Source organism: Sapajus apella, unplaced genomic scaffold, assembly GCF_009761245.1.
Source record: "Sapajus apella isolate SASKATOON/1434 unplaced genomic scaffold, GSC_monkey_1.0 scaffold11, whole genome shotgun sequence".
Lineage (NCBI taxonomy): Eukaryota > Metazoa > Chordata > Mammalia > Primates > Cebidae > Sapajus > Sapajus apella.
In genome coordinates this window covers 1,161,856-1,184,691 of record NW_022436951.1, presented here as the reverse complement: position 1 = coordinate 1,184,691, position 22,836 = coordinate 1,161,856, and the positions used below count along the sequence as shown (strand labels likewise).

The 22,836-nt window shown below is 38.3% G+C and overlaps 1 protein-coding gene across 3 annotated transcripts in view; it reads right to left on the bottom strand.

The window, feature by feature from the left end:
* OXCT1 (3-oxoacid CoA-transferase 1) overlaps positions 1–22,836 on the bottom strand; it is a 139,755-nt gene that overhangs the window by 9,234 nt on the left and 107,685 nt on the right. For 2 of the 3 annotated variants that reach the window (XM_032278854.1, XM_032278858.1), the window contains 2 exons: positions 17,286–17,375; positions 4,173–4,253 (listed from right to left, as the gene is read on the bottom strand). In XM_032278854.1, the coding sequence (XP_032134745.1) occupies positions 4,173–4,253; positions 17,286–17,375 (171 nt within the window). Of the gene's footprint in view, positions 1–4,172; positions 4,254–16,153; positions 16,173–17,285; positions 17,376–22,836 lie in introns of those variants that run through there. The other variant, XM_032278857.1, reaches the window with a different exon arrangement.

Sequence of the window (22,836 nt, the reverse complement as noted above, 5' to 3'; positions counted from 1 at the left end):
AAAAAAAAAGGATAATTTAGGAATGTTTGGATACTCATTAGCTTGCTTCATTCCAAAATGACAATTAATTTTTTTTTTTTAATGAACACTTTCTTTGCAGAAAATGTGTCTGGAGCACTATTCATATGATTTGCTTTTTCTTGCATTCTGAACAACCGTCAATATATAAAAATAGAACAAATAAGAAAAAAAGAGCATCTGGATTATGTTATTAAGAACAGGCATGGAAATGGTTTAGAAGATAACTGTGGCATCATAAATTTAAGGCTTCAGTAATCACAGAGAATAAATCTATGGCAAATTGACTTATTGCTTTAATAAAACCTTGTTAACATATCTATCAAATCTTAATTAGATATATTAGGAAGCCAAGTATCTATAATTTAAAAAAGGAAACTTACTTTTGAAATATTTAGAAAACTTTCCGTTTAGTGATATAAGGTGCAAACAAAAACTTGACAAAAATGGGTACTAAAACCTAAAAGCCACAATCAATTGTTCAACTATCAAGATTATTGAAAGTACTTTGTCTAAGAGATAAATGTTAATTACTTTATCACCACGACAAAATGTTGCATTATAGATAACAGTTAATCACAGCCCACGTGCCGATGTGGAAGGGCATCTTTCATTACCTCATTCTAACTGCTCAAAACTGGAAATCAGGGTCATAGCATTATCCAAATTCTCTTTCAAAGGGCAACTGGATGGAATTTTCTCTGGATCTGATAATGGCATTCTAGTCCCTTGTTAATGAGGGCTGGACACATTATTTGCCCTTAATGGCACTGCATGCTTATTACTCATTCAACAAGTATTTATTGAGCACCCACTATGCACAGAGCACAGCAATAAACACGCAACATTCCTTTCCTTGAGGTACCCAAAGTTCCAGACATATATGCCCTTCTCTTTAGTCATTCTTGCTATACAATGTCATCTATCAAGGCTCCAGTTATCCCCATATATTAATGACTCTCACAACTGACTTCTCTTGTGAGCTCTAGATGCAAATCTCCAATTGTTTATTGTAATCTCTGACTGGGTATTCCCAGGAATATCACATTGAGGCTGTCCAAACTGATGCTATTCATGTCTTGCATTATCCTCCCCCTTTTGCAGGAGGCTGCAGTCCTGGACTTCCTAAAGGATACACAGGTAAACTATCCTCTCTAGTCAGAAAGCTTAGGAATCATCTCTGTCCTACCAACAATGTGCAATTAATCAAATTAGGTTGAGTCCATCTCCTAAATCTCTTTCAAATTTCTCCATCTGTCCCATGGCTTAGAATCTTGAGATTTCTTGCCTAAATCTATGGATCCTTTCAACTGGCTTCTGCCTTATCTCTTTCTCCTGACTCCTCATAAAAGCTTACAGTGTTTTATTCTAATGCAAATCTAATTTATTGTGTCCCCAACCTAAAAAAAAAAGAATTCGCTGAAGGGTTCCTTACTGCCTTCCTTATAAGACCCTTGTTCTTAACAAGATATCTACACGCCTCCATGACTTGACCCCTCACTGTCATTTCTACCTCAGCCTTCAGGATCCAGCCATGCCCTTGCTCCAGCCAGTTCCACTCGCAGGTTCTAGGACAAGCCACATTTTCTTCACATTTGTGTGACTCTGCATAATTCTTCCCTTTTTCCAGAAGTTCTTTGTTGTTTTTCTTTTAACTTATGAAATTCCTAGGTTGGGGGCAGTGACTCACGCCTGTAATCCCAGCACTTTGGGAGGCTGAGGCAGGCAGATAACCTGAGGTCAGGAGTTTGAGACCAGTCTGGCCAACATGGTGAAACCCCATTTCTACTAAAAATACGAAAAAAATTAGCCAGGCATGGTAGCGCATGCCTGTAGTCCCAGCTACTCACGAGGCTGAGGCAGAAGAATCACTTGAACTTCGGAGATGGAGGTTTCAGTGAGCTGGATCATGCCACTGCACTCCAGCCTGGGTGACAGAGTCAAAAAAAAAAAAAAAAAAAAACCCACGAAATTCCTACTGATCTTTCGAGGCTCACCATTCAATCCAGTTTTCTCAGCAAGAAAAGCACAGTATTCTCCGAGTTTGGGTTGGCACTATGCCAAACATTAGATCAACAGCGGCAAATGAGACAGGCAGAGATTAGAGTTTATTTCAATATAGCGGATTATGCTAAGTTCGGATAGTAAAAGAATTCAGAGAAGCGCCCAGAAGATTTGGGGAGGGATAGGGAAGACTTGTAAGAGAAATATATAGCTGAGATATAAAGGATGACCAGAAATTAGCCAGATGGATGGGGTGGGAAGAATGTTCCAGAGAAAGAAAGAGGATGTGCAAAGTCTCAAAAGAAGATGGTCTGGGGAGGAATGGAACGTAGTTCAAAGCATTTCAGTATAGCTCAATAGGGAAAAGTTAAAGCAGAGAGAAATATGCCAGAGGAGAAAAGGTACGTACCATGAAATGCATTGCAAGACATGTTAAAAGCTTGTATTTAATAACGCCAAAAAGCTTTCCCTGACACCTCTGCCCACACTACTGGGCAGCTTTTCTCCATGTCCCTAGATTAGCATCTGGGGTATGTCTCCATACGGCCTTTATCTAGTCAATTGCTCTGACTGCTGGCAATGCTGGATGTTTGGTGTCTCACCCTTCTTCCACTACAGGACACAGGCTTTGCTTTCCTCCTTTCTGTAACCCACTGTTGGGAACAGTCTGGTTCAAAAGTTTTTAAAATGATAGTAAAGTTAAATAACAATGTAAGTTATAGCATAAAAATACATTAGATTATGAGTGCCAAAATGAACAGTGGGCTAAATAAATTGTTGTGTGCTAAAATGGTGCAAAACCTCTTCATCGTGAAGAGGGAAACTGCAAAGGTTTAAAGGACAGGCAGTATTTGGGGAGGCTGAGGATCAGGAGGTATGGCAGGTAGAAGCACTGAACTGCTAAGAACAAGGGTAGGGCACATGTGAAGGTAAGGAGAGGGCTGAAGGAAGGAGGAGAGGACCCATGGAAAGAACGTTTCTGGAATGATCTTTAGAAGGACTACCACTTTATTTAAAAGCAAACAAACAACAGGGTCAAATATTTCTTTGCTTTTATCTTCAAAGTAATAGATTATTTTCAACAAGCCCTGTTCATAATTTTCAGGGGATTCAAGAAATGGTAAAGATTCAGAATAGATGGTGGGATAAAATATTCTGCCCTTTTATCTACGTATTCTTCTCTGTATGTTACCTTCATGGCATTCCACATAAGCAGTCCTGGGAAGGCATCATTTAGGACAGAACCTCCCTTAAAAGTGGTTTCTGGGAATAATAAGACTCCTAGTCCACTTCAAAGCCTGCTTTAGGGTGTTTGTGCTCACACCTCAATTAGGTTAGTGAGTCAGATTAATGCCGAGACACTAATGCTATTGTTCTTGGCAAATGGAACAGCACTAAAAGAACCTGATATACATAATTCTGTTTTGTGACTTCTTCAAGGTACTGAATCAAGAAAACACACCCTCCCAGCTAACTTATAAGCTTTAAGTCATTCCCACATACTAGGTTCAAATCTTAGTCAGAAGGGTGACTACAGGCAGCTGCTGGTGATGCTCCTCTGGTCTGAGCAGCTTTCAGTTGTACTACTGACCATCATGTTCCATCTAGTAAGAAGAATCTAGAGAGGCATCGTGTGTTTTGAAACCCCACTCTATAAAAGAAAGCAGAAATCATGCAAGAAACTGAATACATTTCTTGGCTTACTGTAGGGCCTATACGATGATTTGCACTGAAACAATTAAAAACCCAACTTACACTGAATTTGTTAAAATGAAATCCAAAAATTTGCACTTGTGATTTAGAAAACGTAGAAATATTCATAACTTTGCATATATCATCATCCAGCCTGACACTTTAATAGTCAAAATATAAAGATCAATAAAGCTATTCTCTGATTATAGCACACTATCAAAGTCATCAAGGACAATAATTCAATTTTGTGTGTATGTTTCCAGTGGGTTGCACATAAAGAATTCTACATTTAGAAACATTAAATTGATGAGTTTTCCTATTCTTTCTGCCCATAGGCTAAATTAATCCTATGACTACTGGTATAATACACTCTCAGAAGGTAACAAAAATTTCTAAAAATGCTTACTTAAAAGGTAGTAGTAGATAGTAGAGAAAGTAAGAGAAAAAGTGCTTTTTACCTTTTCAGTAATAATCCGGTTGACACATTGCTTTCCAGTCAATGGTAACGTACATTTCTCCATGATTTTATGTGCATTTCCCTGTTTTAAAAAGAAAACATCAAAAAGAATAGTTAGGAAGCAATTTTTATTTAGAATTGGTATAAGATAAACAGGAACTATCAGAGAAATTGTCTCCTAAGTACAGCCTGTTTCGGAATTTTTGCACAGTTATGTTTTTTACTATTTTTTTTGGAGGCAGCTTCTGTCCTTGAAATACTTTAGAGAATGCCGATAAATGGCCAAAGGCAGAAATGATTTAGTTAGGAAGCACCCTGCCAGAAATTTGACTTCTCAAGCCTCAGCCTTGTGTCATTTGATGTGAAATTTCACTAATATCCTGTCTATTTCTCCCTTCCAAGGAATGGTCTCCTTAAAAAACATGAGCAGCCGGGCGCGGTGGCTCACGCCTGTAATCCCAGCACTTTGGGAGGCTGAGGTGGGCGGATCACAAGGTCAAGAGATCGAGACCATCCTGGCCAACATGGTGAACCCCCGTCTCTACTAAAAAATATAAAAATTAGCTAGGCGTGGTGGCGCCCACCTGTAATCTCAGCTACTCGGGAGGCTGAGGCAGGAGAACTGCTTGAATCCGGGAGGCGGAGATTGCAGTGAGCCGAGATTGCGCCACTGCACTCCAGCCTGGTGCCTGGCAACAGAGCGAGACTCTGTCTCAAAGATAAAAAAAAAAAAAAACAAAAGAAAAAAAAAAAAAGCAAAGATATCTGCCCAGGATGCAAAGCACATACAGAACACAAATGTGTAAGTCCTCTTTCTAAAAAATACTTTATCTATTAAAAAAAAGTAATATATTTATGGAAAACAGCAGTGCCTTTCCTCCCTTTCCTCCTCTTAGACTTGCTCTTAACTGGAATCCATTTTAGCGGGTTTTTGGGTTTTTTTTTTGCATTTTCTTCTATGTTTCTGTACATTTTCTTCTTATATCCACTTTTAAAATATTATGTTTACCATGCTATTTCTTGATTAATCAATTGTAGATAGTATTTAGACTGATTTCCTATTGTGGCAGAGGAGGACTTAAGAAAAATTAAAAGTGGAAAAAATGTCTTCCATTGACTTCCCCCTCCAGCCCTTCCTCCCACTTACAATGTAGAACTGTCCTCTGAGGCACGTTTGAGGAACATAGTTGAAACATTGGCTCTGAGGATCTAATCTTTAGTTCATTTTCTTCTGTTTATGACTAAGCTACTTTTTAAGAGTCAAGCACCAGGAGCAAAATAGCTGTCTTTCTTGGGGCTGACAGCTACTGTAACAAATTCTAGATCTTCTCCAAAAATCACAAAATGCTTCTATTGCTTTCTTTTGGATCTAATGCACCACATGTGACACCACCATCATCTTTAGCCATCTCAATGTTTTACCTGCTTAAAATCGCACCTACTGTCTAGTTTATATCTCTTCCAAAATTGGTGTCAGACCAACTACATAGGCAGAGGCAATGAATTTCAGATAGGTGGGCTTCATTAAGATTTTATCCCTTGTGATAAGCTGACAACTCAGCAATGCACTAGTAATGAAAAGGCTTTAGTGTACTTAAGCCAGTGCAAGGCATAAAAGACATTCAGTAGTTTTTGAATAAATGCATGTAAGAATGAATGGGAAGAGAAAAGGAAGTCTATTGGGGATCTTGGACAGATTAAAAAAAAACTATTACCTTAGTTTAGTCAAAACTGGTGCTAAATATATATGAATGAAGTAGATAGACATAACATCTTTTAAAACAATTCATAAGTTTCTGGATCTTACTGTATAAGAAAATTTACAGTTGCAGAAATAAAGCCCCATTTTCACTTCACTTCTAATTATTTTTCTTTTAAGATTTCTTTTAAGATTCTGCACATGACACAGAAGCTAAATTAAACAGCTGAAATTAATGATGAATATTCAAACTTCTACAGTTGTCAGGTCTCCTTACATTTAATATAACTCTAGGTATGTCACAACGAATGCTGGGCCTGACTTCAAACAAAGTGAACTATCTGCCAGCCCCTTGCAGAAGAACATTTTCTGCAAGGAGCTGTTACTTGGTTCTCATTATTTGAGCAAGATCTACATCGGGCGTGAAAGCAGTCACTTGGATTTTAATGAACAACCAACTTCATTTTAGGAGGAATCAAGGATTTCAACTGACAGAATTGGCTGTGTCCTACCAACAGAGAACCTTTTCTAGACCATTCTCTGCATACACACTGGAGCATACTGGTTAAATGTGGGACCAGAGCCAAAGGACCTGTGTGTAAAACCTGGCCATCCCCTACACTGTCTCTGTAAGGGCCACATGCCCATGCTTCCCCATCCACCCTACCTCACAAGATTTGTGTAAGGCCTAAATGAAATGCAAGGGTCCAGCACTTAGTGCTCAATGGATGTTAGCTGGTATTGTTTTTATACAATCCATAATTAGCATTTCTCTAACCTGCCAGGAAATTAAGTTCCTATAAGAAGTCTGACACAGGATTATGTAGAAAATGGCCTAAATACAATTCCTGAGACATACAAAACTAGTGAAAACACAATACAAATATGGGGGCAAACCATATGGCTCGCCTAAGAAACTGGCATTAAATGTATTCCTGCAGTTAGTACAATGGAGCTAGATGATTCCATTCACATTTATAGTGCCAAGACATAACACAGATCCAGGAAAAAGAAAATGAGATGCAGAAAGATTTTAAAATGTCACAATTTCAATATTCAATAAAAGGTTAGCTATGAAACCAAAATATGACTAGCTCCCACATCAGCAGTCTATTCTAACCATGCTGGGCTGAGCCCTACAGTGTGCTATGGCAGCTGCATATATTAGTGACTCACAAAGGAGGAACAAGTGTTGAGTTTTTAGCATTTAAAAATAAATCCTAATAAAGGAATGCATTATGTTGTACCAGTGAAAAGCACTCTATTAGGAGTCCAAAGACCAGGTTTGTAGTCTTAATTCTGCCATTTAACAGTTTTTTTGGTTCCTTAAATTCTTTGCGCCAAAGTTCTCTCTTACCTTTTACCTTATCCTCCTTACTTGAACATTGTAGGAATCAAATGAAATGCTCTGAAACTGCAATAAACTAGGATGGGTTGAATCTATGTGCAAATATCCAGAGTTACTCATATCTCCTTCATGTTTATATTGTGTTTCTTTCCTTCCCCATGAAGAGTTGTCAGAAAAGGCAGAGGCATAGATACAAAGCATAGCATTTAAAATGCTCTTATCCTAGCACTTTGGGAGGCTGAGGTGGGAGAATCACTTGAGGCCAGCAGTTCTAGACCACCCCAGGCAACATAGCAAGACCCCATTTCTACAAAAATTTTAAAAGTTAGCCAGGTGTGGCAATGTGTGCCTGTACCTCCAGCTACTCAGGAGGCCAAGGTAGGAGGATTGCTTGGGCCCAGGAATTCAAGATTGTAATAAGCTATGATCATGCCACTGCACTCCAGCTTGTACAACAGAGAGACCTGGTCACAAACAAATAAACAACTTTGACTAGTCCTGAGGCTCCTGACTTCTCCTGCAGCACTTACAGGCCTTGAGCAATACATAGGATAATTCACCATTTTCCAGTGACTAAACACTCTAGTACTTTCTATTGCTTGCTTCATGGTGATCTCTTTGATTCTTCAGACATCTGAATAAAATCCTGGGCCTAAGTTCTGCAGAATTAAACAACTCTAGTTAAATAGTAATAAATCCCTTTGCTATCATAACAATAAGTTTCATGTTATCACAATGAACTTAATCCCAACTTTATCACAACAGAATGATTTCTTGCATTTCATGTTAACACATTTTACCTGAAATCTTTAAGATTGTGCTTTATACAAAACCTCATTTTACACTCATCTTTTCTATTAAGTGCTTGTTAAATGTGGCTGCAACACACGCACGCGCGCGCGCACACACACACACGCGCATGCACAGATTTTTTCTCTCAGGGACTTTCTTTGGCAAAGCCGTAATAATCATATACACAGAAGGTAAGTTCTGGGATTTGCTGTTCCTAAAAAGATCAAGACTTTCAGCCTTTGTTCATGCTGCCTGTTACCTGGAACACATACCACCACATACCCCGTCACCCCAGATTCAAACAGCAACACGCTTCCTATTCAGGACTTGGCTCAGACACCATCTTCCCTAGGAAAACCTTCATCCAGCATCCTCATCTGGTGCTGCAGTCCCGTGTCCCATGGGGTCCCCAGTCTGTGGCCCTCTTGGGTATTCTTGTGATTCCTCCTTCCTTCACATGTCGTAATTGTTGACCTCTTGCCACCACCCCCACTAGATGCTGAGCTCATTAAGCTAAGACTATTTTTCTTCGTATGTACAGTCATGAGTAGAACATTAGGCAAACCACAGTGATCAATAAAGGCTGAATTTCTAATTCAAGGAACTCCAGAAGGGAGCTATAAAATGCCATGTGACTAATGTCTGTGGACAACTAGAGGCTGCTTTATAGTTCTAAGATATGTACTTGTACTTTCCTAGCGTCTCCAAACTCACCAGAAGCAGCACAGGTAGAAGAAGCACATGATGGGGCTTATAAGACTTTGGGAAGACAGATAAAGGTGTGGTAAAAGGAAGGAGCAAAGACACTTCAGGACTGTAGCACAAAACATACAAATGTGAAAGTAAAGAGAGAAACAGTGAATTAGTTATTTTACCTCTTCCACCTGCTCCTGTTTAAAGCTTAAAGGCACTTGCTATAATTTGCTGAAAAGAAGGACTACAAAGCCTGAATGTGACAAGAGAATATTAAATACTCTGTCTGGTGGAACAAGGAAGCCAATGGCAGGTCTCTCTTTGGGCTTGCCAAAATACCGTGGATGAAGCCTGATTATCAACACCTTTGCTCCTTCCTTCCCCCACCTAATCCCAATGCTTAAATCAAGCATTCCACATATATACACTCCACAGACTTAATACTAGAAAATGCTGTATTACAAAATACATGACTGTCACGTCACTACAGCTGATGTGGCTGGATTTTTTTGTAACACAAAAGATACATGCTTGAGGGTATGGATATCCCATTCTCCATGGTGTGATTATTTCCCACTGCATGGCTGTATCAAAATATCTCCTGTACCCCATAAATATATTCACCTATTATGTGCCCACAAAAACTTTAAAAAATTAATTTTTTTAAACAGAAAAGAATGGGATTTGATAAATAGAAATCCAGGTACACAGAATAAAAGGACAGAATAAGATTACTCACACTGTGTTTGTCCTCACGGGATATGATTGACCTCTATACAGCACCTGTATAGGGTTTTCAACAATTCATATAGAACTTCAGTGGAGAGACTCAGCTAACTTAGAAGCAGAGAACATTTGCTATTACAAATGATACATGGAGGTAATATATAGAGGCAATAAAAGTTTCTGGTTACAGGGATATTCTCAAGGGAAAGACTAGCCAAATGAAACAGTTGATACAGCAAGTCACTTCCCTGAAAACAGTCTTCAGGGTTTTGAGATCTTTGAATAGAAGGTCCATTTTCTTATACACTATATCATAACAATCATTATCACAGACAAACTTATTTTTTCTAAGATCCTATGATCTCTCACCTCCAGATGGTAGAGTACAGAAGTCAGCAGTAATTACTTTATCTTGTCTTTTCATTCATGAAGTGTTGTGGTACCTTAGAAAGCCTCTGTTAGCTTTCATTTTCCTTTCTCTTTTAGAAAATGTGGATACTTGTGCACATAAATGCAAAGTTATAGAATTTAAAGTGATAAGCTTAATTAAATTCTGTGAGACATTTTAAAGAGCTTTATTAGTTATTGGACTGTGTTCTGCTTTTTTCTCCCATAACTTTTTTGCAGGCATTTCTATCATAAAGAAGAAATAAAAAGGCAAAAGCATGTAAGGATTGATATTGTTTAAAGGTGACATTTTTTTCCCCAAACAGAACCTGGCTACTATATATCCTAATTAAAGCTAGGAAAGAATTATAAGCTTTTGTAAATGGGAAAAAAGTTAAGCCAGCTGAAACTTATTAATTATGAATTCTCCTAACAAAAGAATACTTTTATTTTGAGATACTTTTCAATGTTGCTGAAAATTATCTGAAGAATGTCTTCCAAAAAAGAGTTTTCCTTAAAAACCCTTCATATTTGTTGGTTTTTGGTAATATATTTCATCCAAAATAAACAGGATTAATAAACTCTATTTACCTTTTATAATTCTTCTCCACAAAAAGTGAAGTCAAGATAAGATAGCTTTCAAATCTCTATGAGACCTGCACTATCAGACACAAATTAAAGGCTAAAATGAAAGGATACTTGACTATAATTTGAATCAAGGAAAAGAAAAAACAGCAGGCAAAGATAAATATAAAAGGTTGCCTAAACGGGAACATAGGTACACAGAAAGGTACATACATAAATATAACACTTCCTTTACGAGATTATAAACACAGTTGCATAAAACAATTATAAATATGTTCTGATGGGCAGATGATTACAAAGATAGCTACAGTTTATATGACAAAGGCAGCACAAGCCAGGAGAGAGTGAGGGAAGCTATATAGGAGTATACTTTTTAATGCTAATAAGATTAAGGTAATCCAAAATAAAAAACCATTCTTCACAAGGTTTATTCTCAATTTCATAACAACTATTTTTTATCCCTTCCGAATCCAGACCTCCTGCTGTAATAAAAAATATCTAAACTTGTTTTAGAAATAGAGGTCTCATTTTGTCTCCAAAATAAGAAACCAAGCTTTGTTTGTTGCCAGTAAATGGTAACAATAACTGAATTCCTTTGCTTTTGTGCTCTGAAAGTTATACTCAGGAACATGTTTCCAGTACATGATATTGAGAACAAAACAGATTCTTCATGTTGTTAGTGGTAATGGTGCTTGCCAGCAGAAAAGCTTAACAAAAGAAAAAGGAAGCCCAGAGGCAGAATGCATGGACTCTAGGCTTGGTTTTTCTTTTTATTTTATCGGACTACTTAACCTCTATGAAATTTTGTCTCTAGAAAGAAAATATCAAGACCAATCTCATGAGAGTGTTATAATGATAAAATGGAGACAGAAGCATGTAACAACTTGGAAAGGTTAGAAGTCCTTTCTATATGTTCAAGGTGGATTATTTGAAAAATTAATTCAACAAGTATGTATTGAGCCGTGATGTACATAAGGCTCTATTCTACTTGATGCTTATAACAGAGCACCTGTCTTCAAGGAGTTTGCATTCTGCTAAAGAAGGGGGGATGAAGGATTATCCAAAGAGGGAAGACTTCTGTTGTATATAATAAGGTAGTTAGAGAAAGCTTCTCTGGTATTTTGAGTCTGAGTGAAGTGAGGGAGTGAACCATGTGGATATCTGGGGAAAAGCATTCTAGGCATAAAGAATAACAAATGCAAAGGTCTCAAGGCAAGATGATACTTAAAATATTCCAGAAACTTTCAGCAAGTGAGTAGGGGTGAAGTTAAGTGGGTGACAGAGGTAACAGATTCAGAGAGGTAGTTGGGTGGCAAAGCAGGTGGAGTCAATAAACCATGGAAGTTTTGGAGACAATAGTAAGGACTCTGGACTTGAATTTAAGTGAGATGAGAAGCCATTGAAGGTTTCTGAGCTAATGAAGTAACACGATCCCATTTACATTTTGGAAAACAAAAATCACTCTGGCCACTGTATGTGTTTAAGGGTGAGTGTATTTTTTCCCACGCAAACCTTTTTTCCTTTGTTCTCTGACAAGAGGGACCTAATTGTTTTTTATTGCATTTTAGGTTTTGGGGTATATATGAAGAACATGCAAGATTGTTGCATAGTTACACACATGGCAGTGTGATTTGCTGCCTTCCTCCCCTTCACCTATATCTGGCATTTCTCCCCATGCTATCTCTCCCCAACTCCCTACCCTCTGCTGTCCCTTCCTTATTTCCCCCCAACAGACCCCAGTGTGTGATGCTACCCTCCCTGTGTCCATGTGTTCTCATTGTTCAACACCCGCCTATGAGTGAGAACATATGGTGTTTGCTTTTCTGTTCTTGTGTCAGTTTGCTGAGAACGATGGTTTCCAGGTTTATCCATGTCCCTACAAAGGACACAAACTCATCTTAACATGCACCATCTTTCCACACACCACTGTCTATTCTCTTATTTCCTGCACCACTTAGTCCCTGTCAAGCTGCTCTATCCCTCAGATCTCCTGCAAATACTCTGTACATCCCGTGGGAAGCCTCTTTGTTGCTCCCCAACAACAGAACTGGGAATCAGGTGCTGGATTCTGCAGGCTCTGCTTTGCTCTGCTTTGCTCGCCTTTCATCTTACGTACTGATTTACATGACTCTATCCCCATAAGACTGAGCTGCCTGAAGGACCACATCTCTTTTATTTCCTCAGAGTCTATGATAATACGTTGCACATAGTAGGTCCTCAGTAAATATTTTATGTCTGCATAAACAAGTAAATTAACACACTCATAAGGTAATTTTACCAAAATTCAAAACAAAACATCAAAGAATATTCCTTTGGTCATTCATAATGTCTAGAAGCAGAAGGCACTAAACCAGCACATTCATAAAACATTAGCTCATTCATCTGTGATTTTACAGAGGTAGGGATAAGCCAAATAAAAAAGGAATGGGGACTGAATATAGAAACACCTAAGAACAGGAAACGCTATGATGCCTTTCTGTAGATCTTAGCAGACCTTAAGTTCTGGGGGCAAGGATGAGGTAGGCTGCTGGGGAGCCAATCGCAAAGGCAGATGGGCTAAGGAGAACCAAGCAGTGTTGACTATGTTTAAGGATTTTAAATAGCAACAACTCCATCCAGCTTTAGTTTTAGACTAGTGAGTCTGGCAGCGTGTGCTTGATTACCAGGAGGGAGGGGCAGTCAGCAGTCAGGGACCTTTGGAATGTTGCAACAGTGATCTATGCAGATGTAAAGGGGGCCTTAACAGGGATAAACAGAGTAGAAATATATAGTGGGGAGCAGACTGCAAGAGTCATGTGAATGCAATATTTATAGTGCTTGGTGTACGGAGGTATAGGGTCAGAGAGGGACCATGGATGCCCTGCCAAATGAGAGCTGGGAGATCATCACTTCTCTAATTGGGCCAAATAAGCAGAAGAACATATTTAGGGGGAATGATGATTAAGTTGGCAAAATTTGTTGCAGCTGAGGTGGCTGTAGAACAACCAGGTGGAGTTGTCTAATAGGAAGTTAGAAATATAGTTCTAGGGCTCATCAGAAGACTCTGGTGTGGAAAAATGATTAAGGAGCCACTGAGTGAAAAAATAGCAGTTGGTACCAAAGATTTAGATGGCACCTGAGAAGGCTGCAGAGCAGAGGACATTATAAAGAGTTCTGTAGGGAACCCATAAAGGAAGGAATGGGGAATCTATGGATGAAAGTTGGTGGAAGCAGCTCTACAACCCACAGCACATGGTTTACAAGTTTGTGCCCAAGGCTGCTGCTGCAGTCAAGGCCTTTATCAGACAGAGGGGGCGCAGGAAATCTAATGTGATTGGCTTTAACGTTAAAGACATACCTCAGAAATCACACACATCATACATACTCAAATCCCACTGACCCAAACTTGGTAGCATGGATGTATTTATGCACAGAAAGGCTAGGAAATGTAGCCAGTCACTGGGTTTATCTGTTGCCCAGATAAAACAGGGAGGAGTTTAACGCAAAAAGGAATGGAGATAGGTACTAGAAGATATAATTAGATTTTTGGAATATTTTCCTTTAAATACGTTGCTGATATTAGTCTCACCTAAGCAGAGGGAGCATTGTCCAGGGAAAATGAAAAAAAAAAAAAAAAAAAAAAAAAACCTGAAGCTTCCTGAAAGGGCAGATGCGGTTGGGCTGCTGATGCAGAGGTAGCTTTGTGAGGACGTGGCATGGTGCCGCATGAACACAGGCTGCATCACACTGAATCCAACTCCAGCTCTGTCACTTTCCTGGATAAGCTTCTTAATACCCATATCCCAACCGTACTTCGGGGCGGTGGTCAATGAGATTACCATGGCAGTGCCAAGCACAGCACCTCCACCTGGTAAGGACTCAGATTGTTACTCCTTTCCTTTCTTCCCATTTTTAGAGGGCAGAAGATAAGACATACCTAGAAATGAAAAAGAAGCTTAAGAAGAAAGTGGCTGGACACCAAAAAAACTTTGCCTACTTCAAAACTTTGCCTGGAACCCTGATGTCTAGGCTTACATGAAAATCAAGTAACCATGCCAGTCTGACCCGTGCACCTGACATACGCTGCAGAGGTAGACTGAGGGCGGGTATTACTCCAGAGCAGCACCAGCCAGGTCTCAGGTTTTAGAAGCTGGTGGATTTGAACTAAAGGCAGCAACTGGTTGTAAAGGTTTCCTTTGTCTTATTAAAACAATAATGAAAAAACATATTTTTACAAGGTCAGGCAATGCTGTATTTATAAACAACCTGTAACTGTAACCCCACAGATAAGGAAAAATGTAGCCCCACCCAAAAACAAGTTAATAGCTCATCCACTTACAGAAAAAAAAAAAAATAGCAGCACAAGAATACAAGACTGTATTTCTCGGGTTTTAATCCTTCTTTGAAAACTTTACTTCCATGTCTTATAAAACTCAAGAGATTAGTTCTCCAGGCTGTACACTTAATCATAAGGCAGCAGAAGTTACCTGGTATGTCTAAAAGAACAGATCATTAACTGGAAAGGTTACCAGGAGTGAAAAACCTCTCTTCCCTCTTTTCCAGCTCTTCTCAACTTTTAACAAGAGTAAAAGACGCAAAAAAGAAATAGCAGGTTCCAGCCAGGTGCAGTGGCTCACGCCTTTAATCCCAGCAGTTTGGGAGGCCTAGGCTGGTGGATTACGAGGTCAGGAGATTGAAACCATTCTGGTCAACAAGGTGAAAACCTGTCTCTACTAAAAATACAAAAATTAGCTGGGCGTGGTGGTGCCCACCTGTAATCCCAGCTACTCAGGAGGCTGAGGCAGGAGAATCGCTTGAACCAGGGAGTTGGAGGTTGCAGTGGGCCGAGATTGCACCACAGCATTCTAGCCTGGAGACAGAGTGAGACTCTGTCTCAGAGAGAAAAAAAAAAAAGAAATAAAAGAATTACTTGTGTTCCCTTGAGCTGGGCCGGTAACAATGAGTCCAGGTGCTCAAAACAGTAGCAGGTACATATTTGAGGGCCACAAGCAAAATGTGGAGGTGGTAAGAGAAACTGTTCATGAGTTTTCAAAGGTTAACTATTAAGTGTGAATAAATCATTACTATTATTTTAATCAGAAGTACATTTTCTATTACGTTGTTCAAATGAAGCTATCTATGGAAAAATACCTGATTCCAATGCTGTTCTAAAACTCAATGCTAATTTCCCCACTGAGAGAAGAAAAGAGGTAAAAAATATGATTTTGCTTCTGTGGAAAGCTTTAATAAGATATTTCTAGTCTGAAGTTGGTGGCACCATTTATGTCCCTCTATCAGAAATTCCAGCTGAGGAGAAAGAAAGGACTGGGGGCAGGGGGAAGAATTTGCAAAATACAGACTTAATGTTTTGAAAATGAGTACACAAAAATAAACTAAAATAAGTTGGACATTGGTGCCTTTGTGTGTCAACATTAAGGTAACAACAAAAGGAAAGTCTGAAAGAGTTTTTTCCAAATAGACATTATGTTCCAGAAAAGACTTGGATTTAATCTGCATGGTTGGCATCTTCTTGCCTGTGAAATGAAGTATTTTGGATGCTTTGCAAGCCATTCTCTGAAGTCACCTGTGCTAGTTCCATTTCTATTGTTCCATATTTATGCACCACGGCTCATCTCCCACTATTTACTAAAAAATTTATGATAGCCCACATTTGTAGCTGTTCTCACAACAAATCATTTTGTGGCATACATTTCTCTGCAACCGAACTTCCCCAGGGGAAGCAGATGAGATGAGAATCTTCTGGTTTCATGCTTTTACATAGTGCTGAATCACTAAATAAAAAGAAGGCAAATGACTGCCATTTCCACTCAGATTAGTAGGTCTCAAGGTGAGAAGAGGTAGATTTTATTTTAAAACTGAGATTGATAAAGAATAAAGGAAAATGAAGAGAAGGCAAAGAAGGTAAAGAAAGCACTCAATATCAACTTTTCAAATCAGCAGAAGGCAATGGACTCAGGTTCGGAAAGCAATTAAGCTCAGTTCGTTCAAAGACACTGAGTCAGGAACAAGGAAGAAAGTTACACTGATAGTTCCTTTGTGAGACAACTGAGGCTTTGGAATCAGAGACGACAGGTCTAATGAGAGCTTTACTTCTAACAGAACTTCAGGGAAGTTACTTAACCTGTCTAAAGCTACATTTCTGGACATACTAAGAACATCTATAGCAAGTTCATGGGCTCATTCATATACATAGAGCTTGGTATATTGTTGGCACACGAAATGGTCAAAAATGGTAGTTATTATTATTGCAATATGAAGGAAGAGGAAAAATACAGAATGTAAGCTCCATGACATCAGTAATTTTTGTCCAGTTTTGGTCACTGCCACATCCTAGCATGCATAGCACGTAATAGGCTCTCAAATATTTAACAATGTATCAAAATAAAAGTATAATACTTTTCAGAGTAAGGATAGTTGCTGTCACCTAGTCTGTTATTTTGTAACATCTTTGGGATATGGCACCTCACAGCTTTAAAGTCCATACAGTCCATTTGAAAATAACTGTTGTTAAGATGAATGTTCTGTTGTGGCTTTTCATTTCACGCACAGATAGCAACCATTATAATCATCTTAAAACCAGAACTGATACATTCCTACTCACATCTTTTTACTTCCTTTGGAGATATAAAGCTTTTACTTTTAATATGTATGCAGGACAAATATTTGAACAACACCCTGATGTTTGGGTTCACTCAAAGTTGAACAACCATGTAGCTAAATAATAAATAACTGTTTTTGTCATCTTTTTCTCTCAAATGTAAATGCTATCACCTTGAAAGCCAGAGAAAATAAAATCCAGTTAGGTGGCCTGGTAGTATACTGGATGGGTTTTGGTTTATTGTAAATTTCCAAAAGCAGTATTTGGGGAGAACAATACATGTTACCTTTGCAGAGTGCTCCATGGTGACCACAACTTTGGTTTTGGCACTGGACACCAAATCCATAGCACCTCCCATTCCTTTCACCATCTTCCCCTGCAAAACAAAAAAAGAAATAGCTGTGTCTTTCACTTCATTCGTATGTGGCAGAACAAAATTAACTTGCAAAAATAAGATACTAGAATCATTAAAAACTCATTGTCCTTCATTGCTTAGTGCTTGATGCTCTGTAACCTAATATTCTGTCATTCTATTATTCTGTGGTTGAAGGATAAAGTTCAGGATAAACATTATGTCACTTTTATTAAGTGTGGCTAACATGATTTTCTTGACATATTAGCAATAAGATAATCAGTGAATTAAAAGAATTAAAAACCTTTCCAGAATTCTGGGACATTACTATTATTACAGTATCAGACTGAAATCCAAACACCCCTGACAGCCACTTCTTTCTTTTTAAACACAATCAACACTACTGCCTCTTTTATTACAGGCACTTTCTAAAGTTCTCTTGGATTTCCTGCAGATTAAAATTCCATTATGTAGTAGTAGGCTGAGGTATTAATGGTGTTTTTCTAGTAATGGCTAATATGAAAGGTGGCTCTGTCTTTCTAACACTTGGCATTTATCTTGCTCTTAGAAAAATAAAATGAAAAATATTCTTGGTAAGCAAAAACAACACAGAAGCAGAGTTCAGGGTCATTTCACCATTACCATTCTATTTTTGGTCATCTGGCCATCCCTTCATTCATTACACTGGCAATAGCTGGGGGGCAAGGGATGAGGGTGGCAGAAGAGAGAAGTGCAGACTACAAGATAAGCCTGCTTTCAGACAGTTTGAAGCAGAACATCCATGTGGAAATGCATAACTTTAAACTTCTAGAGTCAGTGCCTTCATTCTTAGCTGCAACCCTAATAAACTGGTGGCCAATGTATTAAGTTGGTCATAATATTTCTGTAGAGAACACTGATATGGTACAAAATACACATAAGTCAGAGATGGAAGCAATCAATGTCTACCAAACTCTAATGAGAAAGTTTGAGATTTGTAGAACAACGAAAGACACTAAAGCAACCCTATGATAAAACGTGTCAATCTGCTTTGGTAAGAACATCCAGGCAGTCTCAGCTTCTATACATAGTGTCCTTGGCAGACTGAGGGGGCGAGCTCTGGAAGAATGAAAAGGGAGCAGCCAAAGAAAACCAGAGACCAAGATAGACAGTTAAAAACTCCTTGAATTTAAAAAAGCCCCTGAATTAGAATATACCATAGGCAAATTCTATCCCCTGTGACACAATGTTTACATAGGTAAAAACTTATAACAGCCTCTAACAAGACGGAAGCCTGTCCAATTTAGATGAATCTGACTTATACAATTTAAATTACTGTCAATTAGTTTAGAAATATGTATGGAGCACCTGCAGGGTACAAACCACTGTGCTGGAAAGAATATAACACACTATAAAACGTGATAGACCAAGAATGTCTGTTTTTGTTAAAAACATTCTTGACTCAATATATGGGAATAGCCTTTGCTCAAGGAGATTCAACTGGCTTGACATCTCATTTCCATAGCACATGCTACAACCTTTAACGCACTATTTTGATTCTTAAATGTAATGCTTGTTTCCAAGAGTGAAAATGCATGAGATTAGGTGCAGAACAACTGAGATCTATCCTGTTAACTATGAGTTAATGGCAAAACACCAAATCTCTCTGAATTTGGGTTCATTATCTAAACACCAGGAATAAGAATATCTGTCCTACCATACAGAGCTGTGGTGAGCACTGTATGAGATAATGTATGAAAACGTGTAGTAAACAGAGTTTATAAATGTATTCACTTATCTTCAATCAATTCAACTTACTGAATGTCTAGCATAAGTGTGGCTCTATATTAGGGTGCTAGAGTCGGATCAAAGAAAGGTTCTTCTCCTGGAAAAGCTTGTTACCTAGGGAAGGAAAAGTATCTATGAATACTAAAATACTCAGACTATACTTCCTTCCTCTAAAAGGAAAATTTTCACTTCTCTCCTATCACAAGGTACAGCTAAGTGTCTTTTTCCTACGCTCTTGTACTATTCAGTATGAATGCTATCACAGTGAATTTCAACTGTTCCCCTTCCCTCCCTTCCCTCTTTCTTTCCTTCTCTCCATTATAAATATTTGGATGAGTGAATGGATGAATGAATTAAACCAACAAAGGTATAACACTGAGGATGCAACTGCTGACTGTGCCTGGGGAAACAGTCAGGGAAGGAAGGAGCTCAGGGAGATTCACGAAGGAGGGGATTCAAAAAAGTAGTCTGTCAGGTAGGAAGAGCAATACTGTGAAAGAGAAGAGCAGTATTTTCTAATAGCATTTCTAGCAGGTTAACAGGAAAACCTTCAAATATTTGATTTTCCTGGTTTTAGTGTGTTCATTGTACTGGAAACAGAAAATAAAATGTTTCCCTCTATTTCAAGTCCCAAAGGATTTCTGAAACAATCAATTACTAACAAGAAGAAAAATCATTCTATTTATACCCAGCAGGAAAACAAAACAGGGTTATACAAGGCATACTCCCTGACGTAAGTGGGAAATGCATCATCAGCTAGGTATTCTTTTGGGTCCCCACTACTTGCATCTCCCAGATTTCTATTTCAGTTAGAAGTGGTCATGTGCCTGAGTTCCAGACAATGGAAGAAATGGAGGTGATATCTGTGACTTTCAGGCTCCAGCCTACAAAAATCTCTCATGCAATTCGTCATGTTCTTTTACCTTCTGCAGTCTAGACACTGACATCCAAAGTGACTTTGGAAGATGGCTGAGTCTCCTTCAGCCTTGGTCCTTAAATGGCCAGCTATTGCACAGCCCACTTCTTTGGAACCACATTGCACCCTCCAATATGATGTAAAAAGTAAGTACAAAGGGTGCTAAGCCACTAAAACTGAAGGGCTTATTTGTTACAGAAGCTAGTATGACTAATATATTAAAGTGGTGTCCAAGTTATATGAAAGGGTGAGAATTCAGTGTCAAATTAGAACTGCTACAGCTGCACAACAGAAGGGGATCTAAGTAGGGCTCTTAAGGGGATATTTTACTGCTGCTCCTTGAGGGAGGTGACTATGCTTGGTTCTGTGCTAGGTGCAGTAATTCACCTTTCTATCCAGATGTCCAACACACTGTTTGACATTTTGCAGAGGTACAACATGCTTGCTGAATGAATAAAATGAGTGAGTGAATGAATGAATGGAAAGAATTTTGAGGACAGCACTACAAGTTAAGGGAATAGCTAAACAGGGGAATATAGATTCCACCCCCATCCCTCATCTTCCTCCCCAAAATTCAACATCCTATTCAACATACAACACAAGAAGCTATTAAAACGGGGAGATTAAGGAGCTAAAAATATACCTTTAAATAAGTCACAGAGGGAAAGTGATACTTGGGGAAAATAGGCCTATAATGAAGAAGAGCTTCTGGGCATGATTGAAGCATTGGGCCAACGTAACACAAAGAATGGCTTTCTTTAAAATCTCATCAGCAAACATATATTTCTTAAATGATGCAACTCTAGTTCTGAAATGTGTTCTGGCTAGCATAATGGAGAGATGATTGCTGGATGCTCATTTCATAGCCAACTCATCTTTTAGCTGTTAAGGATTGACCCTGATATCAAGTATGGAAAGATTCTGCAATAAAATGTGCTAGCAATGCCGCATGCTCTGTTACAACAGTTATACAGCCTTTCTAAAGATGCTGATTCAAGTATCCTCAATTCACAAGTATTTCCTCAGAGTCTATTATAAGCCAGCCACCAAGGTAGGAAATAGAAACAAAAGATGAATATGATGATACACTATTTTCTAGAAAACAAATTTCAGTTGAAATCAATAATATACCTACTTTGATCCTATTTCCTACTGCTAGAATTTTAAAGAAAGTAAGAGAAAAATTACTATAAATGCAGTAACATTAAAAACTTCAATGCATGAAAGTACAAATATTACATTGTACTACAAACAAAACAGGAATTCAAGTTGTAAATGACCTTTGGTGATATTTTAAGGATTTTACAAAAAGGAAAAATGAATGCATTTCAATGGTTCTGTGAAATGCTGTTTAAAATAAAGTATGGAACACAATGAAATCATTCTTGCCACCACTTTTATCATTAGTACATAAAGAGTAATGGCTCATTTACAGATGTTACCTCTAAATATTCTCGTCTTAAGTGAGAAAGAATTTATAATAATGGAAACAATTTTAAAAGCATTTTAAAAGTAATGCTAAAAGCCATAGTAGAATGTGTGAATCTATTGGAAGTCAAAGGGAAAGACAATTGTAGAATGATTTAAGAATAAAACGAGAGCTTGTTGCTCCATACTAAATATAGGAACATTAAGTACCGACCTCAATCCAAATGTAAGCCTCTTTATAACTGTCTTCCCCATTATTAAAAATGCTCTAGAAAATAAATAGTCCTCTAAGCATGCTCCTAGCTAAAGAGTAGGAGAGAGGAGAACTGAGAAAGATAACATTTGTTTAAACATGTAGTAACAGGTTATAAACTCCTTCTCTAGGCAAGATAAGAGACTTATAACTTACCTTACTATAGCAAAGTTATAGCACAGTTATATGAGAGTATTTCTCTTTTCTGTGTTACACTTTGTTTTTAAAAAAATCAAAAAAAGTTCTTTTCAAAGATTAATTGCATTTTCTAAGACAGGTGAATTGATTATGTAAACCAACTAATAGGGAACCAGAAATATTATATTCGCTATTGTTAGGTTAGGAAAATTGCTTACAATAAAATTCAGTTATTAATCATTGTATGGGCTTTTCAAAAAATCATGTCAAAAGAACAGTATTCCGAAAAGCTCAAAGTTTTATTTTAATAAGCTCTCTTGTTCCTGTTCTCTCAGGGACCCTGTGCCATCAATTAGGCCCTTTGCTCCAGTTTCTCCATTCTCTCTCCATGGCTCCTCTCTGCTAAATCCTTGGAGATAAAATCTTGTTTCTGTTGGGAGATAAAATCTTTGGAGATAAAATCTTGTTTCTGCTGTGTCCTTGAAGTGAGAACTCTACTCGGTCATGTCTCGAACAGTTAATCATCTGATTCAGTAGACAGCTTGTAGGTTTACTTTACTACACTCCAATATCTATCTAGGGTATATCACAATGTCTTCCATTCACTGCTTGAAACTCTCCAATTAGGTTCTTCTATGGTCCTGGTTCCTCCTACTGCTATTGAGGCTTTCAGTTTCCTATCCACCATGCTTTTTCCCAGACCTTATACTGTATGTTGGCCAAATTAACAGCTCTGTCAGCTCTTGCCTACTTGTTCTCCAAGAACGACTCCCAACTAGTTTCATGATATGGACTGCCCCTGTGAGTCCTAAAAACAATGAGTCCTAAAACCACGTTTCCAGCTGAGGTCTTTCCTCCAAGTTTCAGACTTCAATATCCAAAAGTGTCCCTGTCGCCCTGTGGCACATCCTGTTAGCTGATTCTCCAAATTGTTCCTTTATTCCTGAGCTCATAGTTAAGCTACATTTTCCAGCCTTCCTTGA